The sequence below is a fragment of the Poecilia latipinna genome, unplaced genomic scaffold (genome assembly GCF_001443285.1).
Source record: "Poecilia latipinna isolate Pla-1442-1.1 unplaced genomic scaffold, P_latipinna-1.0 Scaffold1904, whole genome shotgun sequence".
Classification (NCBI taxonomy): Eukaryota; Metazoa; Chordata; class Actinopteri; order Cyprinodontiformes; family Poeciliidae; genus Poecilia; species Poecilia latipinna.
In genome coordinates, this window is record NW_015114520.1 from 51,935 (window position 1) to 73,169 (window position 21,235).

At 38.7% G+C, this 21,235-nt stretch overlaps 2 protein-coding genes across 2 annotated transcripts in view; one reads left to right on the forward strand and one right to left on the reverse strand.

Annotated features, from left to right (window-relative positions):
- Positions 1-17,608, reverse strand: part of LOC106935080 (contactin-associated protein-like 4) — a 44,259-nt gene extending 26,651 nt beyond the window's left edge. Inside the window, exons 1-5 of the mRNA XM_015015359.1 lie at positions 17,294-17,608; positions 11,435-11,545; positions 6,372-6,565; positions 3,550-3,697; positions 2,403-2,600 (exon numbers count right to left, since the gene is read on the reverse strand). Of these exons, the coding sequence (XP_014870845.1) occupies positions 2,403-2,600; positions 3,550-3,697; positions 6,372-6,565; positions 11,435-11,545; positions 17,294-17,540 (898 nt within the window). The 5' untranslated portion in view covers positions 17,541-17,608. The remainder of the gene's footprint in view (positions 1-2,402; positions 2,601-3,549; positions 3,698-6,371; positions 6,566-11,434; positions 11,546-17,293) is intronic.
- Positions 17,609-18,745: 1,137 nt separating this feature from the next.
- Positions 18,746-20,889, forward strand: LOC106935075 (tripartite motif-containing protein 16-like). The gene has a single exon (XM_015015353.1). The coding sequence runs from the start codon at positions 18,851-18,853 to the stop codon at positions 20,552-20,554; it is 1,704 nt and encodes a 567-aa protein (XP_014870839.1). The 5' UTR covers positions 18,746-18,850; the 3' UTR covers positions 20,555-20,889.
- The last annotated feature ends 346 nt before the right edge of the window (positions 20,890-21,235 follow it).

The following is a 21,235-nucleotide window of genomic DNA, read 5'->3' on the forward strand; positions in this document are numbered from 1 at the left end:
CTTCGACTAGAAATTTGACTTTCTCTGCATTGTGTGAGCAAATAAGTCAAAGGTTCTCCATTTTTTTTTTTACTGCGTCTTGTTTTTCTTTAAATGTACAATATTCCACCTCTCCATTTCCTCCTTATCTGTGCTCTCCAGTGCTGTCTCGCTTCCTAAAGCTGGATTTATGCTCCAGTGGCAATTGGATGCTGAGCTAAGGCTGTAGATGTGCATCCCACACAGTAGCTCACCTACAGAACCTGCAGAATTTACCTACGTACATCTTTCTGCATAAAACTCCGACTGCTGTACGGTACAGACAGAAATCTTTAATCAAAAACAATGCTCCACAACATAGAATATATGAAATAGTAAACATATACATCTTTCCTCTACACTTATAGTCTGTGTTAGAGATACACATGTCAGAATTTATGTCTAAAATCCAATCTCAGCTATACAATAATACAAAATATGACATTCAAAATATACTCTTGAGCTGAAACCTTAAAAAAAAAAAAGTCTAATTTTGTGCAAGTGGATCATACCCAGGTTGTAAGCAGACCTTCAAAATGCAAAACAAAGAAGAAAAAGCAGGACTAAAAAACTGATCAGGTGATTAAAAATTCCGAGACAATCGGTCTTATCAAGTTAAAATCTGCACTTAAATCTGCTTTTTGTATTACTTTCTGTCAGCCACTCACACTGCCATGCCCCCCAGAGGCTGAAAGACTCTGAGATGCAAAAGCAAGGTCTCATGTAATACACCTTTTCTGCAGAGGTCACTAGATATAAGAAATCCAATTTTGATTTCTAACAGAGGCAAAAACATCAGGAGGTGGACTCGAAACAATTTCACCTGCGCCGAACCCGAGGATCCACGGGACGTCCAAGAAGACAAGGCAGAATAGTGAATTTAATTTGCATTGCACTTTTCATTAACAAAAATCTCAAAGTGCTACAGGCACATGTTGGCTACTCATATGGACAATGCATGTTACCCGTTCATATCACACTATTAATGAGATTCATCTAAAAAAAGAAAGAAGAGAAACGGAAAGATAAATTAAAAAAAATGTCACTGAGATGAGTCGCTCTGCGTTTCTTTGGAGGAAGCATGCCTTGTCAAGTTTGGGCAAACGGTGGCTTAAGAAGAGCAAAAAACTTGACACACTTTGTACCTGGTATTTACTTAATTGGGCTATAATTTGCTCAAATCAAACCTCCTTTTTGTCAAAGGACTAATGTTAATGCTACTGGATTGTTGTTAAAGTAATTATTTCTGTTATTTTTCAACGTGCTGCTCAGTGCTCCCCCCAGAAAGAAACTATGCCTACATCAAAAGCCTAGAGAGACTTTATACTCTGCAGAAATAATTCATGCTCTCCACAGCCAAAAGGCTCGGCTCTGGACCATCAACTCAAACACATGTGGGCCTTTTCGACATGAGAATGTTGCTGTGCAGATAAAAGCAAAGCAACATATTTACGTCTCTGTGGCGAGCGGACAACACCTTCCTGAAAACCCCGTTGAGTCTACCATTCAGTAACAACTCGAATGAGTCATGAACTTTAGCTTTTTGTTTTAGTAGGAGAGATTCTTTTGTGTTGTTTTTTCATATTTTCATCTGATTATCTGGTTCTAATGAAACATAAAAGATCGAAGATGCTAAATAAAATGTAACAATGTCACTATTGTGAGTGACATTGTGTTTTTTATTATTTAGCAGTTTTGAAATGTTTTGATTTATTTGTGCTATGAAGTGAAAATCCAACAAAAATACAAATATTTCTCATCAACCGTACTAATCACAGTGTCAAAATAAAAACCCAAATATGCGTATGTGAGCCTCTGATAAATGCAGAGGCATTTTGATAAATGTACATTAATGCATCCACTGGATTGTATTTTACATCCAAAATGAGTCTGGGTATTTATTCCAGCATCCTGGACAGCTCCGGGCAAACAGAGTGGAACGAAGGGACTTCTCGAAGAGCCTCTGAAGGCTGCTGAGGCTACATGAGTGACCTTAATGGGTTAGCTGAAGCAAAACCTGCACTAACTAATGCAAATCTAATGCAGACAAAGGTGCAAATGAGCCAGATATTGCCTGTGATGTGATTTTTAAAGTCAATAAATTGGAATTAGAAAGGGAGGGACTGAGCAATTAAACCCGTTCACAGATGGTTTCCTGAGGTAGACCTGCAGTGTCTGCATTTGCAAGAAGGGAGGAAATTGATAGATCACAAACCAGCCAACCCTCCAATTATTTAAAAATTAGAAAACTCTTAATACTTTTCTCATCAGGCTGTAATTGTTATTTGATTGGCAATGGAACCAAACAAAACGGCAAAAGAAAAGGTACCTGCTGGGACACACAACTGTTGAAGACTTTAACCATCGAGGTGTCGGAGTCGTACCTTTTCTGAGGAGCAGCAGAAGTTGTCCGTCCTGTAACTCCAAAGTGAGGCCGAGCTCATTCTGTCCTTCAGCGTCAAGCAGAAAGCCAGAGTTCCTCGTGGTTTTAAATGTCAGACGGATGGTGTTAGTGGACGTCTGTCTTTGTTTTAGACTGAAAATAAGGCTGCTGTCGCCGTCGAAGCTCACCGTGTCAGAATCTGAAAAGGGACGATCACAACAGTAGCTGCTGTGTCTCCATTGACCACATAAATGTGTGATTTGACAGTTTGAAAATAAATTTGCTTAATGAAAGTGGGGAAATTTTGAAAATAAAAAACAAAACTCTTGTTTTTTGATTAAAAAGTCTTGGCGGTAGGCGGAGGTGGGTTTTTTTGGCCATATTGAAATTGGTTTATTTCACAAAACTGAGTCTTTCAACATTAGTGGAATACTGACAAAGTTTTGTGCACATTTTTTTCTTTTTTTTGTCTTTTTTGAGAAATACATGAACAAAATTCGCAGCATTGTGTGTATTTTTTTGCAGAGCTCGCCATCTCGAAGTCAAAACGTCTTGACTTCACCAACAAATCTTACAAATTTGAGTTAAGTTTCAAATCTCTAATAACTTTCCTAAGATTTTACAACATGAACATTTATTAATCATCATATACATTTTAATATTCACTAACAAATCTAAAAAACAAGAGTTTTAACATTCAATCCAGCATGCAAAAAACACTAATAGCTGATTTACTATTCTGAAAATTGATCAAGTTTAATGTTTACTTAATTAGAAATACAATCATTAAAAATATAGTAGAAAGAGATTAAACCAATGTTGAATTTCTGAATAAGTAACAAACTGAACTTTTATCTTTGATAACACAAGTTTATCACTGACTTCATATTGTCTACACCTTCAGGGAAATGGGAAATAATTTTTAAATCCACAGTGAGAATTTTGTTCTCAATTATGAATACTAAAAATGTTCAAACGTTAAGTATACATTCCAATTTATTAACTGTATTAAATAAAAATGGGGCAAAGTGTAGTAAGTAAATAAGAATGAAAGTAACATCTATAGCCTGCTTAAGAATTTTGTGAATGAGCGAGATGTCTAAAAGTAACTTTAAAAAAAAAAAGAACTAAAAGGAACGGAAACTGACTGTAAGGACATCCGTAGGCCTCCAGCCTGAGTCCAATCCGACCGTTTGGATTCCAGTGGAGAGGAACGACGCGGACGAAGCGAGCGACCACAGGGTGCTGGAGGTTGTGCTGGACCACAGTGTCTGCATTACTGTTCCCAGGAAAGGCCTGTAAAACAGCAGCACAGAGAAAGATCTTTTAATATCACAACATATAGACGACAGCAACACAGCAAAAAAAAACTAATAATGTGATGTAGGACATTACTAACTACATATTACGCTAATATATAGTTAGTAAATGATGTAAGGTGACCTTGCATCCTAAGAAAGATCCCTATTAATTAATGCATTATTAATATTAAGAAGTTACCACCTGATTGCAGGGCCAAAGTTGGGAAGGCTTGGAATCCTTTCATTAGTGCTTGCAGTTCTAGCTTTTCACTTGAGCTTTTATTTATTTATTTATTTATGTGAATATGATTCACCATTATTTTTGATGTAATGTAATTATGTTTCATACTTCCAATATTCAATCAAATTCAAAAATACTGTATTGATCCCAAAGGGAAATTAAATGCCGTTGTACCTTTTTAATTAAAGAAATGCATACTGTATTGAAAAGAAATGATCTGCTTGTGTCTCAGAAAACAGCAGGAGTTTCTTAAAGCGACAGGAGCCCAATTTCAAGATGTTACATGACAATGTCAATTTTCTTTTAAGTCATATTTGACTTAAAACTGAAGGTAACAGTTATTGATTGTGGTATAAAATGGCACTGTGTACCTGGAAAACACATCATACAGCCCATTAACACTTCTAAAACAATACTATCAGAGAGAATTCATTTGTTTTTGCATAAAATTGCATTTCATGCTTTTCATGCTTGTGTTACACCTGGTTCTACTAATTCATGTACATTAAAAGGACTCCTCCAGTCCCAAACTTCAACCACATAGTACTCTGAGCAATGAACCTCCAAAGGTCAACAAAAATAGTATTATGTAAATTCCGCTTATTACACTTTCAGTCACTTACAAAACACACCAGTGTTCAGCTGGTTGGCACATTATGTTTGCTGTTCTCTGGTAGTTATGCTGGTGAAACTGGTCTGCATGTTCCTCTTTCCTACAGTGAAATCTCTCCTGTACTACCAGAAAGCTTAAATTCAGAAACACATGGAACAACTGTAATCCCCGTCTTCAGCTCTCACGCTCCTTCATAGGCAATGGGAAGTGGAAAGGATGTGAGAAGAGCAGCGAGTCAGAGAAATGCAGCCTTACTGAGCTTAAAAGGAAGTCTTACAGGAGTTATGACAGACGAGCAGCTCAGCGGGCAACGCCAAACCCTGAAAGTCGTGATAAATTTTGCAAACTAATATGTGGCGCTTCAGTTGTTTTAAGGCACCCCGTGGATTTATATCAATATGCTGCAGGAGAGATTGTCAGCTGTCCCTGTTCCTCTCATGCAGTCGCCAGCACACGTAAGTATTGAGCTCATCTTTCATAGTCTATGGTACAAAGTTAATTCAGCGGTGGTTCGCCCAGGGCAACAAACAGGCTGGGACTGCCACTGGTATAGAGACATGGACCCCACAGGAATCTGGCAGTTTGCTCATTCACTTACTTCTACCAAATCCTGTGCAGAATCAACTCCATCGTGACCTGATTTTTGACACGTCTTTACTGTAAAGTTCCTACAGCGGTTGTTTTTGTTTGTTCTTTTTTTGCTGTCAACAAAAGCTAGCTTATGCTACATGATTACTTTCTTTACATTTAAGCAATAATTAAAATTAAAATGTTCCATCTTATTAGTGAAACATGAAATTGCAATTTCATTGTAGAACACTGCAAGACAATATATTGGTTTTACTTTTTTTCATTTCATTTTTTTCCATCATAATTTTCTAATGTAAAATTAATTAGCATTTTTGAAAATTGCCCATATCATCGGTGATTTAAAAAAAAAAGTTTAGTCCCAGTTGCAAATGTACTTTTTTCCAAACACTAACAATTATTGTAGCTGTTAGAATAGTAGTGAAAGACTGTGATTTGAGAAAGACCAATCTTTCTCAAACTGTGGTCCCCAGGCGCCCCCTAATGGTCTGCAGGGTACTGCATATAAACGACCGTTTGGTTGTGTTTAAAATTAATAATGAATAAATGGCTTAAAACTCGGTTACTCAAAAGAAAAACTGAAGATACTGGTAGAAAGAAAACAATAAACTACTTATATGAGAGGAAGCCAAGTCATAGCAGCTGGTGTCGTTCACCAGCGATTTGATTCTTCGGAACGGCTCTTTGTTTTTTTTATGACTTTTTGCTTGCTTATGATGCTCTGCTCACACGTCAAAAACAATTGTTATTATTATTAATTTAAAAATGATTAAATGAATTAAATACAAATAATAAATAAGTGTATATTTTTTATGTTTAATGGTGCAGAAGAATATTTTTTTTGTTTCTTCCACAGCAACTCAAGTCTATTTATCTTTAACTGTGCTTCTAAATGACATATAGGCCTAAATGTTATTAATGCACACAACACTTGGTTGTAACGAACAACTTCTTTTTTAAATTATTTCCATGTGGTTGACGTCATTGGAAAGCTTAGAATCCACACTTTCAAAATCTGTAAATAACTCAAAATGCTCTGTGTAGACATGTTCGTGACAGTAAGTGTGTTAAAAGGCTAATATTTTCATTTCAGGTGGATATATTAAGATATTGTGTTATCGCGGGGGCAATTTCAAGCTAGGTGGTCCATGGGTGTTTGTTAAATGAGTTAAGTGTTCCTCAGCCTGAAAAGCTTTGAGAAACAATGCTTTACAACAATAAACTCACCCCTATGTGTCCTTCCCATCGGTACTGTCTCCAGTTGTGTCCCGTGTCGCTGAAAATCAGCTGGTAGGCCGTTTGCCAGTCAGAGCTCCCATAGCGACCTTGCGTAGCAACAGATGTGATGTGCGTCCGCCCACCCAGGTCGACCTCCAACCACTGATATTTGTCTGAATTGAGAGGAGACCAGCCTCCAGCACCTGCAGCAGAAACAAGAGAGGGAAGAATCTATCTAAGGAAGTGAGAAAAAACTGTTATTTCTCAACATAATGAGTGAAGATGAGGTGGTAAAAGCTGAAAACGTTTGTCCTGGCCATGTACATGTTTACTATTGTTTCCTCTGCATGAACATTGTCAGCTGCACATTGGTGGAGGACAGATCTTTGAAGCGCTGAGATTCTCCTACTAATTGTATTGGGATGGAACTGCTTTGTGAACTTTCTGAATACTAAATAATGTGTGTGGCTAATCAAAGGTGAAAGGCAGAAAATGAAACAACAAAATTATCTTTAAAGGTGCAGTACTACGTGTTTTCCAATCACATGACATTTAGTACAGTCAAGTAACTATGTATAAGAATTCTGTATATATCAAATATGACTTAAGAGAAATTTTACTTTGCAGTTTAATGCCTTGAAGTTAGGCCTCCGTCTCTTTCTGAACCTCTGTCTTCAGGAAGTCATCACAACGGCTCCACTATTAACCCTTCAGTGTTTTTACCAGAGTTGCACTGAGAAGTAGCTCCCATAATGAGCTCAGCAGATGCACAGCTCCACCAGGTGTTTGCTAATTGCTGCTGGCTAGTCTGAAGGAGCAGAGGAGTGGAGCTATGAGAGAGGGGTGCTGTGTAAGGCGGAAGCTCAGAAAATGTAACTCTGAAGAGCAGTTTCATCTCAAAGGCGGACCTACGTCCACCCAGGCGTTTTGGAGAGCTGAATGGTTGCCACGGAGATTAAAGGATCCCATACACACGTCACCAATGAGGCAACACAGCAGGTATGTTTTTGATGAAGGAATAACATTATCATATGTTGCAAAGCTAGAAAAAAAGTACATTTTACATAATACTGCCCCTTTAATAACTTTGGCTAAAAATTAAAAGGACTCAGTTCATGTTTTCAATATGTTATTATGTCTATATCTGATATAGACATAATAACAAATATGGGTTTTTAATTATCTGTTTTTCAAAAATTCCCTGCAATGTTTTTATTGAATTTTATACAAAGAATAACATTTAAAGTACCAGCACCAATCTGTTTTCATTGTCATTAGGTTGAAATCTCTTTTATGTTCATCTTTATTTTAAATCCTAGAAATGAAAGCAAAACGCTAGCTGTTTAAAAATGATAAGAAATTTCCTAAAGGAGGTATTTGGCTGAAAAAGTGCTCTTTTTTCAAAAAGTCATGTTACACTTCTAAACATTTTATTTGGTTGTCCTGTGAGCAAAAAGACTCTTTAGGTTTCTAAGTTTGCAGAGACCCTTGTCCTAGAAATACACTGAAACAATACATTTTAAAGATATTTTTCCACTTCAGTTGCATTTGTACATCTGAATAATGTCAAGTTAAATATTCAGTAATTTTTACTATAAAGATTATTTATGTTTTTTTTTTTTTTAATGTTTCAAAACAATTTTCACTGCTTCATGTTTGAATGGAAGTTACTGAGGCATATGAAAACATATTTCAGCCAGTGGCATACAAATAGGGATGATCAATGTTGTGTTTCAAACCTCACTCCTGGGAATGTTTATTGTATCATTTCACAGCTGTGATGTTTCATGTTGTGGCAGACTCTTTGAAATGGAATCTTTTCATTGAATGTTAACTTGGCGAAATAACGTAATATTAAAATATGTCAATATAATGCACTGTATAGTTACAGTTAGTGATGAATTATGTTAGTTGTAAATAATACATCAGAGGTCAAAAGTTCAGCATTTTAAACAGCAACAAAAACAAAACTGTATGGAGAACAACATACGACTTTGCTTTAGTTTATTGGATTTTCCTTTTATTTCATTTCATCAGTCCTTGTTTGTGTTGAATGAAAAATCTGGGATTAAAAGAATTTGCAAATAAAATCTGTGAGCAAATTACCAAAGGAACCAGAAGCAGGCTGGTGCTGAAAGAAAACTTCATTTGTTGTAGACAATTATGCCTGTTAGTGTTGGGTTAACCTGATAACACTCAATTGTACGTCAGCAACTACATTTAAAACTCTTTTAACTGGCATGACAGAGTTCCTGCTCATGTAGACACAAACATGTAATCAAGTCTTACTACTTAATTACCTCTTAAAGTAAACATCTTTGTAAGAGTAACTGTTTACTTCCATTCGTCTCAACCCAGTGGTCCACTATGTAATAGATTGGTTGATGGCTGTTAGCGTGTCTCTACCCAGTTGATCCTAGTGGTCCACTATTTGGTTTTGATGATTGTTAGCGCTGAAGCAGACACAGCAACATCGATCAATGATATTGACTCTTTGAAAGCTTGCCATTACTCCAAGGACAGTCATGTTTCAAGGAAGACCAAGGCTATCGTAAATTGCCTGTAGCTCAGTTCCTATTGTACTCTAGAATGAAATTGACATCGCAAAATGACTATTTCGAAAGGAAAAAAAATGTTGCTCTTCATATTTGAAGAGCCAACTAATCTTCAAAATAAGAAGTGTTGTCTGTAAAAGGTATTCACCCTGTGATTGTCCTACCCTTCAAATTGCTTTTACAAATATAAATTTGGCTTATGTGACAAAAAGAAAGCTCCTTCATGTCAAAGTTAACTCCTCCAAGTTCTTTTAATGCCATAAATCCACAGTAATGTAGCTGAGACCTTGGGACAGTTGAGTGATCCAACAGGATACTAACCCAACACGGAAAACTGGATTTGGAATGAAACAGGCTAAGATTAGGCTACTGAAATGGTTCTTACCTCAACCCTACTAAAATTAAAAGACTCTCCATTGTGTCCAGGTCTATGCCAGGAAAACATCCAATATAAATTAACACTACTACTTCCACTAAGGATATTTTCAAGATTGTTCAGTCCGTTAGTTTATTTACATTGGTAGAAGTGACTGAATACCAGAAGCGAGTTGATGGCAGACCGGAAGTAGTTTATGTCGTCATTAGAGGACGCAAGCAAAAGTTCTTTAACATGAATTGAGTTTGAATGTGATAAACTACTGAGAAAGGTGTATTTTGTACTAGATGAGTGTTTTAGCAGATTAGCTTTAAGCTAATGAAATTTTTAGTGATCTCATGGTCTCAATGCTAGCTTTTTTTTCCTGCACAGTATGGTAGAATGCTAATGTATTGTATAGTGTAAGAGCTTCTAATTTGTGTTAGACACATCTAGCATAACTTCGGTGGTGATATGCTCATGTGGTTTACTTTAAAGGTCTAAATCTGTGATTTAAGTTTGTGATTATTTGAATATTATGCGATACTAAGCATTGCAATTTTGGTTTATTTTGTTTCCAGATTAACTGGTAAATCACCAGGTAATAAATAAACAACAACTCCAACAACACCAACTAGCTTATTTCTTTGTAACACACATCATATACTTTATCAATCCCAATGATAAAGTATACAGAGGCTTCAGAGCGCCTTTGTAGGTGATCTAAATTGAATCAGCAAAAACATGTCGACTGTATTATTTATCAGTTTTCCAAACATAAACCGCAGCATAAATGCATAAATACCCGCCCCCCCACCCACCTCTAATCAAAATCAAGAAGAGTTGGCTAATTTAAATCCAAGTGAAGCTCATCACATGGTGCGATGCGTCATGGTCAGTGGAGCAGAAACAGCAGGGGGATTCTCTGCACAACCACTGCAAACACACTGGGAATTTAAAAGAGCTTGTGTAGTGAAGGATGCAATAGGCAGCAATTATTTATTGATATAAAACTCCTAAATGTTACATGTGACAACAGGACTACGAGTGGGTGGGAGGCTTATTTTGCTCAGCACATATCTGAGGGTTTGTCTGTTTCCTCTTAAACAGAAAGAAAAAATTCTTTGTGATCATTTTGGTATTATGATGTCGAGCTAAGCCTAAACTATGTTTAATCTCAGCACGTTCCCTTTCAGCACAGTGCGAGATGTCAGCACCCTACAGAGCGGAGGAGTATGAGGTTGGCCTGAGGACACCAACCCACTGAGTTGTGTCAGTAATTTATATGCACGGCTTTAAACAGCACAAGTGAAAAATTTACAGTGATTTACATCCTGAGTTTGTGTAGCATTATTGGTACGTCACTTCTAAACTACTGGCAAAGTTTTATCCTTTTGCTGCATCTGTGAAAGTGTTGAAAAGTCATTTTGGAAAGGAGTTAGTACTTGAACTTACTTGAACTTAGTATTTGAATTGATCTAAAAGTACATTCAAAGTTTCTACTTTTGTTGACATTTAGAACAAAAATTTTAGGATGCCTTCAAACCTGACAGTCAGGTAGACTCGGTTCAAAAAAACCTCCAAAGGTCTGTCAGGAATTACGTTAGCTGCACATTTATGTGCATAAAAGGTTGCTCCCTGTCTGTCTGCATGTTCGACCTACGTTTTCCCTGCGTAGTCCGGCATTGTTCTACAGACCAAAATCATGTTATGGTGCGTTCACACCATACATGTTTTGAGTGTCAGGCGCATCTGGTTTACATTCAAAGTCTATGTGGAGGCGCATTGAGGGACATTGAGGCATGTTTTGAGCGCCTAGTGCAGCAAGATTTGAACCGTTTGGAGCATTTGACATGTCAAGACCTGACGCGCCTCCGCATAGAGTTTGGACGTAAACCAGACGCGCAAAACGCTGGATGTAGAATGCCAAGCATCTGCATTCAAAGTGCACACTCGTCAAACTTGAAGTGTCAAACGCGTTTGGTGTGAACGCACCATTAGGTTAACCTTTTAGGTATGAGAGTTGTTTGTCCAGTGAGGCTCTACATTACGATGTGATAGATTAGCCATCATTGGTGGGCATACTTCCGCTAAAGTGCTAATAGCTAATAACCACACCGTGATATAATTTACAGTACAATGGCTGCAGTGATGTCACTCACCTTCTCTTCGGTTTAATTTAGCAAAACCCGGCCCATGACTGCTGGACAGCTGCGAGGAGCTTCTGAATGACGACGGTGATAAACTCGATACCAGCGGCCTGTGACACGTTTCTGAGAATCACAAAAAAAAACAAAAACATAAACATAAGAAAATGTTTGACAAAATCACAGAGTTTCATTGGTGACATTCTGGATAGTCGTTAAATTTGAATACTATTACTCAAAAGTCACAGCAGGACTCCGAGCTCACACGTGTTCAGCTCACAGTGTTCAGTGGACGACACAAATCTGGGATGTTGGAAGCATGATTCTTTATGAATCAAAAATATCAGAACATATCAGTTTCTTTCAAGAACTTGGTGAACTTAAAAAAAAGAATCCACGTCTCATGTACGCCACAGCACATTCACTCTACTTTCTTTAGTAAAGGTCATGACCCCTCGGTGTGGTGGCGAATTTTAGAAATATAGAATCGATTCTGAAGATGTGAGGCAAAAATAGACAGCATGAATTCTTTGTCACAAAGGCACTAACTTGACAACAGGGTGATTTAATAAGGCAAAAATCCAGAGGGGATAAATTCAAGATAATCTAGAACTGAAATTTTACTTCATTTGTGTTTCAGAAATTATCTGGCAACTCATGAAGTGTGCATGCAAGACAGAGGTTTATATGTGAGACTCCAGTCATTGCTCTTTTACCTGCTTACCAAACTTTCCTTCACTAACCCAGCTGCACATTCCCATAGTTTCTGCTGGTTTAACATTCACCCACAACAACAGCAAACGGAGACGCCCTGCTGCGGCCGGGAGAGAAAGCTCAAACCTCACCTGCTGAAGTAGTGAGAATCTTACTGACATTTTGCACCTCTTAAGTTCTTGAGCGAAAAGGGGAAAGACACCCACCTTTGTTTTGTCACTTTTTAGAATGTGTGTTCTATCCAACTAACACTTTATTTACATACTAACTCAAACTGTTTATAAAGGTAGCTATTTCTAGCGGGTACTGCTCATCTTAAAGACCGGCTCTGGCTCCTTATCCTCCAGTGAGATGAGACTTCTAGCCCTCCATGTTAGGCAACAGGACAAACGTCATGTAAGGTCAGGAATAAATCCAAAGGCTACACCGTCCCAAGTCACAGCCACACAACTCCGGTCTTCGAGCTCGATGAAGAACTTAGCCGCTGAACTGGGACATAGCCCATTTCCCCTATGCCATCCTGGTACACCGCCATGAATTAGCATGCCAAAGCCTCGTCTTCAACCTCCAGATAAATATGCTCTCTAGCTAGCAGGCCTAAGTAAGGAACATTACTGAGTAGAAAAGGGCAGCACTATGGGTTGGGACAGGCTTTCTTATTGGTGACTCATCTCACACTTTGTGTCCATTGTGTAAAAAAACCCAAAACACTAGACCAGGGGTGCCCAAAGTCGGTCCTCAAGGGCCGGTACCCTCAGTCGACGGTTCCTCAGTCTGCCCAATTGCGGAAACGTTTGCCTTTTTTAATGTTCAGCCATTTTATAGGAATCATTTGAGTAGTACTTAGGCAAACTCAATTACAACGCCACATATGTCGCATATGTATTCGTCTTTATTGTAAATGGCTGTAGCAGAAATAATTTGCGACAGATTAGATTATCTGGAATTTAAAATAGATGTTCTGTATCAGGTCCATAAGAAAATTTTGATAGGAAGCACATCTTTGTCAAAAAAATATGTGATAGGGGTTTCATGTATTTTATTCATAAAACCTTAGAGGATTGATTCACATACCTAGGCACTTATGATAAGCATTGCTAATGCAGCCCTGTTATCACTGTTTTTAAAGACTACATTCTGTTTTGTAATTTCATAGTTTAGATATTTGAACTTAAAGGTTCATAGCTTATTCATTGTTTTCCGTCTCTACCTTTCAAGGACAGTGAAGGTAGTTCATAACAAAAGCTGACATAATCGTGTCGCTACAATAGTTTTAGACATCTCACAATATTTCCTTTGAACTAAACATCTTTGTAGGAGTTTGGGTTTGGGAAGGTTTCAGTAACAATCTGCTCAGACTGCAGGTTTTCGCTCATGTTTTCCGTTGTCTGACTCATTGGGAGACTCATTAAATCACCTGTCAGATACCATCTCTGCTGCATCCCAAATTGTTGGGATGCAGCTTTTATTCAGCTTTTGCTCTGTGATGTTCAGCGTCAGCTGAAGGCCTGGAGACTAATGACACTTGAACTGCATTCAGGATGACCTGATCTAATTCCAGCTCAGAGAATCAGCGAAAACAGTTGCACTATTTACAAAAAATAATAATTTTTGGGGGGGATCAATTTCCATTCATAGACTGCATCATGTTTTTCTTGTTTTGAAGACAGATATTTACACACTGTGTGCAAAATCAAGATATTCCTTCAATATTTTCACACACAGTATTGTTCATTCCTCTATTCCTCTATATGCCCCAGTCTCTGTTGCAACAAAATACCCTTACAACATGGTCCTACTGCAGAAATGGAAAAGATGTTCTTAGATTTGCTCATTTTTTCCCTCCAAACGTAGTAACTGTCTTCTGATCAAAACACTTCAACTTTATCTCCAAAAAGGAAGATCTTTGTCTTTATTTTAAATATACAATTTGGCTTTTATCTTGCTTTGACGTAAAAATGTCCTGGTTGCCGAATGAGCTCTCAACCCATCTTGGTACAAAGAAACGTTTGTTTCTGGAAGCAGGACCTTCCGCCATGAATGGTGTGAAAACTGGATACCCCAGTTGTGTTTTTACTCATATAGAACTGAGTGATGACTGTGGCAACCTTTAAGCATTGGGAAAGTTTGCCCAAAACAATGAACCAGACTTCTTTTCTTGAAATGCACCTCATTAACGTTTAGCAAGTAACTCCAGACTCCTTCCTGATTGAAGCTAGTTCATCCTCCCAGCTACGCTTAGATTGCCTTGACTTCAGCAGCTTAACCTGTCTGAACACAAATCTTTACAAATGACACTGAAAGCAAAATCAGAGCCTCCATTTAGCTTCTTCCAACTTTTTATCTCTGCCAGTGCCACCTCAAGCTCCCGTGTCTCATAAAACATTCATCATCTTCACATTGAAGGCTGTGTGGCTTTGCAGACAGAAATGCAGGACCTATCAGCCCCTGCCTGTGTACCAGCTATAATAAGAAGCCATGTGGTAGGTTTCGGTTTTGTTACAGACAAGATTTGTTTTGCACAGTTTTGTTTTTCCTGGGGGGAAAAAATGACAATTTTGGAAGGAATTTACTGCAAACTACTTTTTGTTTTTGTTAAATTTAATTGAAAGCTTCTATCATGCTTTTGTTGACAATTGCGAGGTTTTATCTGACAATTTCACAACATCGCACTCAAATTCTCTCTATCTGCAAAGTGCTTACAAAAGCACACAATGGCATCTAAAACCCGCTATTCAACCTCAGCCAACAAAAGAAGTCTGCCCATCATGACGTGGCACTTTCTGACATGTTAACAATCTTTTATCACTTGATATTTCATCATATCACAATAAAAATCTTCAGTGTAATTTTCCTTACAGAGGTATGGCAGCCTAATAATTCAGCTCCCTTTTATTCCAATACCCTTTACAGACTTCAATTGCAGCTAACAGGTTTAGGTTATGAACTAAGCTTTGAACAACTCACAGAGTTCTGTAGACTGATAATGGAAACAATATGACAAACTGCAAATGTATCAAGTGGGAGAACACGCTACCAGGACAGCTATCCATTGTGTGAATCATTAACCTGCGAAGAAGAAAGAACTTATAAGAACCAGAGATGTCAACTATTTTTCAAATTTTAGGTCTCCAATGACCGACATAAACATTTTAAAGCTAAATTCACCATTTCTTGGTCACCCTTAACCATTGATGAATGTAGGTTATGTCCCAGCCTGTACCTTAGACCTAACCAAAGGTCCAACACAGGCAGGCCGATATTACCAGATGAAAATATTAAGTTACCTTTTAACCTTTTAACATTTAAGTTACCGTCTAAATATCTGACAGAATTTATCTAAATAATCCCAATGTAAACCAGAATAAGACTTTATTGACATCATACAACATTTGCATTAGTGCAGCTCAAAGATAAACAAACAACATAACAAACGGGTAGACAGGTCCCTGAAACTAAAGCCATACGAGGCGCTGCTCTTTCATTAGATGAGAATAAATAAAATCAGAAAAACACATACCTCATATGCAACACAACCAGAGGTCTGCACAGACATTTTGGGGGGAGGTCCCCAAGTATGAAAAAAAAAAATGTATGAAAAAAGTATGACAGCTGCCTTAGTAGTGTGAGATTTAATACAGGCCACACACAGCAAAAGATTTCAGAAGGCTACTTTTTGATTAGCTGAAAAAGGACAGGCACTCTACCACCACCTAGTGTCTGTCTGTACACATCCCTGAACACAACAGTTTGCAGACAAAACCATTTCAATAGGTTGTGTTGGTCAACCATATAAAATCTTAATAATTCACACGGAGGTTTGTAGCTGCGACATGGTAAAGTGTAGAAAAGCTTAAACCACTTTTACTTTATGAACATCTCTTATCCTCTACAAATGGTCACTCATATCTGAACACACACCATGGCTCATATGAGTACAAACACAACTAACACCTTTTATTGTGTTCACACACTGCTATTCACTTATCAGAAGATGTCAACACTCCACTCACAAGAGAACACCTCACACGCACACCCACATATAGACAGAGGTTAGAAAAGCTGTGATATCATCCGTCATTAGCTTGTGACTAGAACACACACTTCACCGACTCCGTATCAGTCGAGAGAGGAACTAGCGTTTCAGCGAAGGACTGCAGAGACGGCGAGAAAACAACATCACCACTGTCAAGAGAGTTGTGTGAGAAGTCAAAACATCTTCTGAAGCGAATGTCCTGCCTCATAATTCTGACATGTTCTGTTTCATCTGAGTAGATGGGGTTTGGATGTGGCTAGTCTGAGCTAAAAAGCAGAACTTTCTCCACACAACTATCAACTGCCTTCGTGTGAAAACCATGTTGTCGAGACCAAATTTTCCACACTTCATGACCAACTCATGAAGATGTCGCCATGTTGCTACCAACCTCCTTGTTGTTGTTGTTGTTGTTGTTTTTTACTTCTAAATAGAGGTGGGTGAATTGATCCAAAATGTCAATAATATCCATAACAAGTAGGGATCCGTGACGGACTCTAGAAATGTTTTAAAAATCAGAGTTTGTCCTTTCCATTCAAATGTGTCCTAACCAAACATCACTATGGGTTTATTTACAACACGTGGACAATGTTTCAAATTTAAATCCAAATTCACATTCACACTTCCTTCATATGCTGGAAGAGGTGCCTAAAATAATTTCTTATTTGCATTTCACATTTATGAGATTCCTGTTTTTCAAGAATCAAATATTAGATGGCACATCAACATATTGTAATAGAAAAAGTGAGTCAGGTCACATCAGCTCCTGTTGTTTTTGACGACTGACAAATTATTGTGGCTCTGTTAATATCCTTGAACATTCTTTTTTTTCCAAACTGCTGTAATGTTTTGGCAGGAAAAAAAAAATGCTTAAAATTAAATAGGCATTAAAACTAAAAAATATATATAAATAAAATAAACTAATTTCTCATGTTTCCCTTTCAGGAAACAAAGGATTCAAGTTCAACATATAGAAATTCTGAAGAGCTTATTAATTGTTGGTTTGAAGAGCCAAATTTTCAATATCAACACAAAAGAAAAAAGTTTGAAATAGCCCTGGAACAAATCATTTTCTGCGGCTGAAATAAATTAAACAACAGCTCAGAGTCCGAGATGTTTGGGCTCACCTGCATTTATGTTCACACACCAGCTGACGAGCATCAGGACGAGACTTGTGGTTGTTCCCCATGCTCGGCTAGTACACAGGTCCATGATGAAGTGGAGGGAAGCTGCAGCGTTGATCTGCTCTCTCTCTGCTGCTCTCAGAAGTCTTCGTCGCTCGCCGAAACCCTGGTGAGACCTCGCAGGCTGCCGTCTGCACGGCTGCTCTCTGCAGACTGAGGGGAAAGAGGAGACGGTGGGAGGCTGAGGCATGGAGAGAGGGAGTTCACTCACCACCGTCACACCAAGTGCTTTCCTGCCATAAAGAGACTTTAATGACAAAATCCGCAGGAACTCGGAGACGCATATCTGTTACATGACAGTCGTTCACACTTGAACAAAAAGAGCGAATGAGTTTGTGGGGGATTCAAGATAAATATGGATGTGTGTTTTTTGATCTGGGAGTGGGAATATTACATTTTTACTGCTAAAAACAATCTTTGAAAATACAATATGATAAATTTTGTAATTGACAGGGCCCCGATTTTTTATTATTATTTTTATTTCTATGAACAAAAAATAAATAATTAAATTGTGGAGGGCCCCCTGTTGGTCAGGGCCCCTAGAATTGTCATCATTTTTCCCCTCTACACCGCTTCTCACTCCTTCACCAAACAATCAGATCAACCACAGCAGCTGCTTCTGCTTGTTAATCACAGCAGGAGGCTGACTGACAAGGAGGAGTGTCTAAGCCAGGGGTGTCCAAAGTCAGTCCTCTAGGTCCGGCATCCTGCAAGTTTTAGTTCTCTCCCTGTGGTAGTAACAACCTTTTCAGCTTGTCAATATTCCTCTTAGGGCTTCTAACGAGCCATCATTTGATGCAGGTGCGTTAAACCAGGGAGAGAACTAAAACATGCAGGATGCCGGCCCTCCAGGACCCACTTTGGACACCCCTGGTCTAAGCACAAAAAATAAATAATAGATCTACCATTCACATTATCTTGGATCTGTAACATTAATAAATTAACAAAAAATAAATTAATCAAATTATTGTCAGGCTCCATCACAATCCTTTCCAGGTAATCTCTTTTAGGTAATGTTCCACATTCCCATGCTTTATTATATAAATCAAATAAGATTAACATTGAATATTCACTAAATTCACTTACATAATAGATTTGATCATTTTCTGAAGTTGACATTTTCTCAGGGCAGATCTTAACTACACTGTTGGAAAATACATATTATTGACATTATATTGTTCTTGTATTAGTTCTTCATTTTCTAATAGGTTTACTGTCAGTCTTCACAATTATTATGTGTACTTTTTTTGGAAAATTTCTATTCTAAGGTTGCTGATTTTACATTTTTATTGCTGCTGCTGTTTCCTCACTAATGAAAAAGGGCAACCAGATTCCCTTGTAAATTGTTCATTAAGTTAATATGTGTCCATCCCTGTCCTCTCTGCTCTTAAACACAGCTTGAAGCTGATTGGCAGCTGCCTCTCTGCACTTATCAGAGCTCAAAGCAGCTTCTGCATTCAGAAAGTGAAACTAACGCAGCCACTGTGACTGAGAGCAGAGATGGAGCAGAGTCATCTGGACAGAGAAACCTTCTGCTGTTTCATCTGTATGGATCTACTGAAGGATCCAGTGGCTATTCCCTGTGGACACAGCTACTGTATGAAGTGTATTAAGACCCACTGGGATGCAGAGGATCAGAAGGGAATCCACAGCTGCCCTGGGTGCAGGGAGACGTTCACACCGAGGCCTGTGCTAAAGAAGAACATCATGCTAGCGGCTTTCGTGGAGCAGCTGAAGAAAATTGGACTCAAAGCTGCTGCTGCTGATCACTGCTATGCTGGACCTGAAGATGTGGCCTGTGATGTCTGCAGTGAAAGAAAACTGAAAGCTATCAAGTCCTGTTTAGTCTGCCTGGTCTCTTACTGCAAGGAACACCTTCAGCCTCATTATGATTCAGCTCCTTTCAGGAAACACAAGCTGGTGGAGCCGGCCAGGGACCTCCAGGAGAACATCTGCTCTCGTCATGGTGAGGTGATGAGGCTCTTCTGTCGTACCGATAAGATGAGTATATGTGCTTTCTGTTTAATGGCTGAACATGGTCGTCACGACACGGTATCAGCTCCAGCAGAAAGGGCTGAGAGGCAGAGAGAGCTGGAGGAGAGACGAGGAAACGTCCACCAGATGATCCAGGAAAAAGAGAATGATGTGAAGCTGCTTCATCAGGAGGTGGAGGCCATCAATCACTCTGCTGATAAAACGGTGGAGGAGAGTGACAAGGTCTTCACCCAGCTGATCCATCTCCTCCAAAGAAGAAGCTCTGAGGTGAAGCAGCAGATCAGATTCCACCAGAAAACTGAAGTGAGTCGAGTCAAAGATCTTCAGAAGAAGCTGGAGCAGGAGATCACTGAGCTGAAGAGGAAAGACGCTGAGCTGGAGCAGCTGTCACACACAGAGGATCACAGCCAGTTTCTCCTCAACTACTCCTCACTGCCAGCACTCAGTGAGTCGACACACTCATCCAGCATCAAAATCCGTCCTCTGAGACACTTTGAGGACTTGACAGCAGCTCTGACAGAGTTCAGAGATAAACTACAGCAAGTTGAGAGTGACTCGTGGGATAACGTCTTACTGATGGTCACTCAGATGGATGTTCTACTGTCAGGACCAGAACCAAGGAGCAGAGCTGGCTTCTTGAATTACTACTGTGAAATCAGTCTGGATCCAAACACAGCATACGAACGTCTGGAACTATCAGAGGGGAACAGGAAGGTGACATTGCTGAATAAAGATCTGCCTTATTTCAGACATCCAGGCAGATTCACTTTTTGGTCTCAGGTTCTGAGTAGAGAGAGTCTGACTGGACGTTGTTACTGGGAGGTGGAGTGGAGCGGTAAAGTTTGTGTTGCAGTTGCATACAAAAATATCAGCAGAGTAGGAAATACAGATGCATGTGGATTTGGATTTAATGACAAATCTTGGGCTTTATATTGTTCCAATTTAACATTTGGTCACAACAACATCTGGACCTCCGTCTCGGGTCCAGTTTCCTCCAGAGTAGGAGTGTACCTGGATCACACAGCAGGTCTTCTGTCCTTCTGCAGCGTCTCTGACTCCATGACTCTGATCCACAGAGTCCAGACCACATTCACTCAGCCACTACTGGCTGGAGTTTGGGTTTTGGGAAAAGGAAACTCTGCAGAATTCTGTCAGCCCAGTAGATATACTTTCTTGTCTCCAATTGCTGCTCCGGGTTCATTGTTCTGATTTATTTTTCTGGTTTAAGTAGTTCTTTGTTCCAGGAGGATTTTTTTGGGGGGTGGGGGTATTCTTTGAGACTAAAATATTTCTCCACATGAAAACCTAAACTTCTCTGGGTTCTAATAGTTTTGCTTTAACATTCATATTGATGATCTGGTTCCTCTTCCACGGTTTGGCAGAACAAATGTTCAAATCAGTTATTGAAATGAGATGAACTCACTGGTGTTCTTTATAGTGATCCAAAGAAGAAACTGAATCTATCTGCTTAGAACTGATGCTGCTTTAGATCAGAAATGTAAATGTCTGACTTTCTTCAATAAAATGATATGATTAAAGAGAAATTTGCTCTTTATTACAATTTGTATGGTTTGCTGCTGGAGAAGATCCAATACCTGAAGACTGACTTAATAATTGGGAGGTTTTGAAAGGGCTCGTTTTCCTGACACCAAAGAACTTCAGGGTCTTTCTTACTTTTTTTTTTTTTTTTTTTTTTTAAAGCACTTGGACAGTTTCTAGATGCAGTAAAGGCCCAAATGGAAAATGTCAATATTCCTGAAATTTGCTTTCACTTCATTACTTGCTGCTGTCATTCCATCACCAACTCAGACAGGACAACCAGACTTCATCAGAATGCTGCTGCTGGCTATCTCACTAAAACCAGGAAGATGGCTCGCATCACTCTGGTTC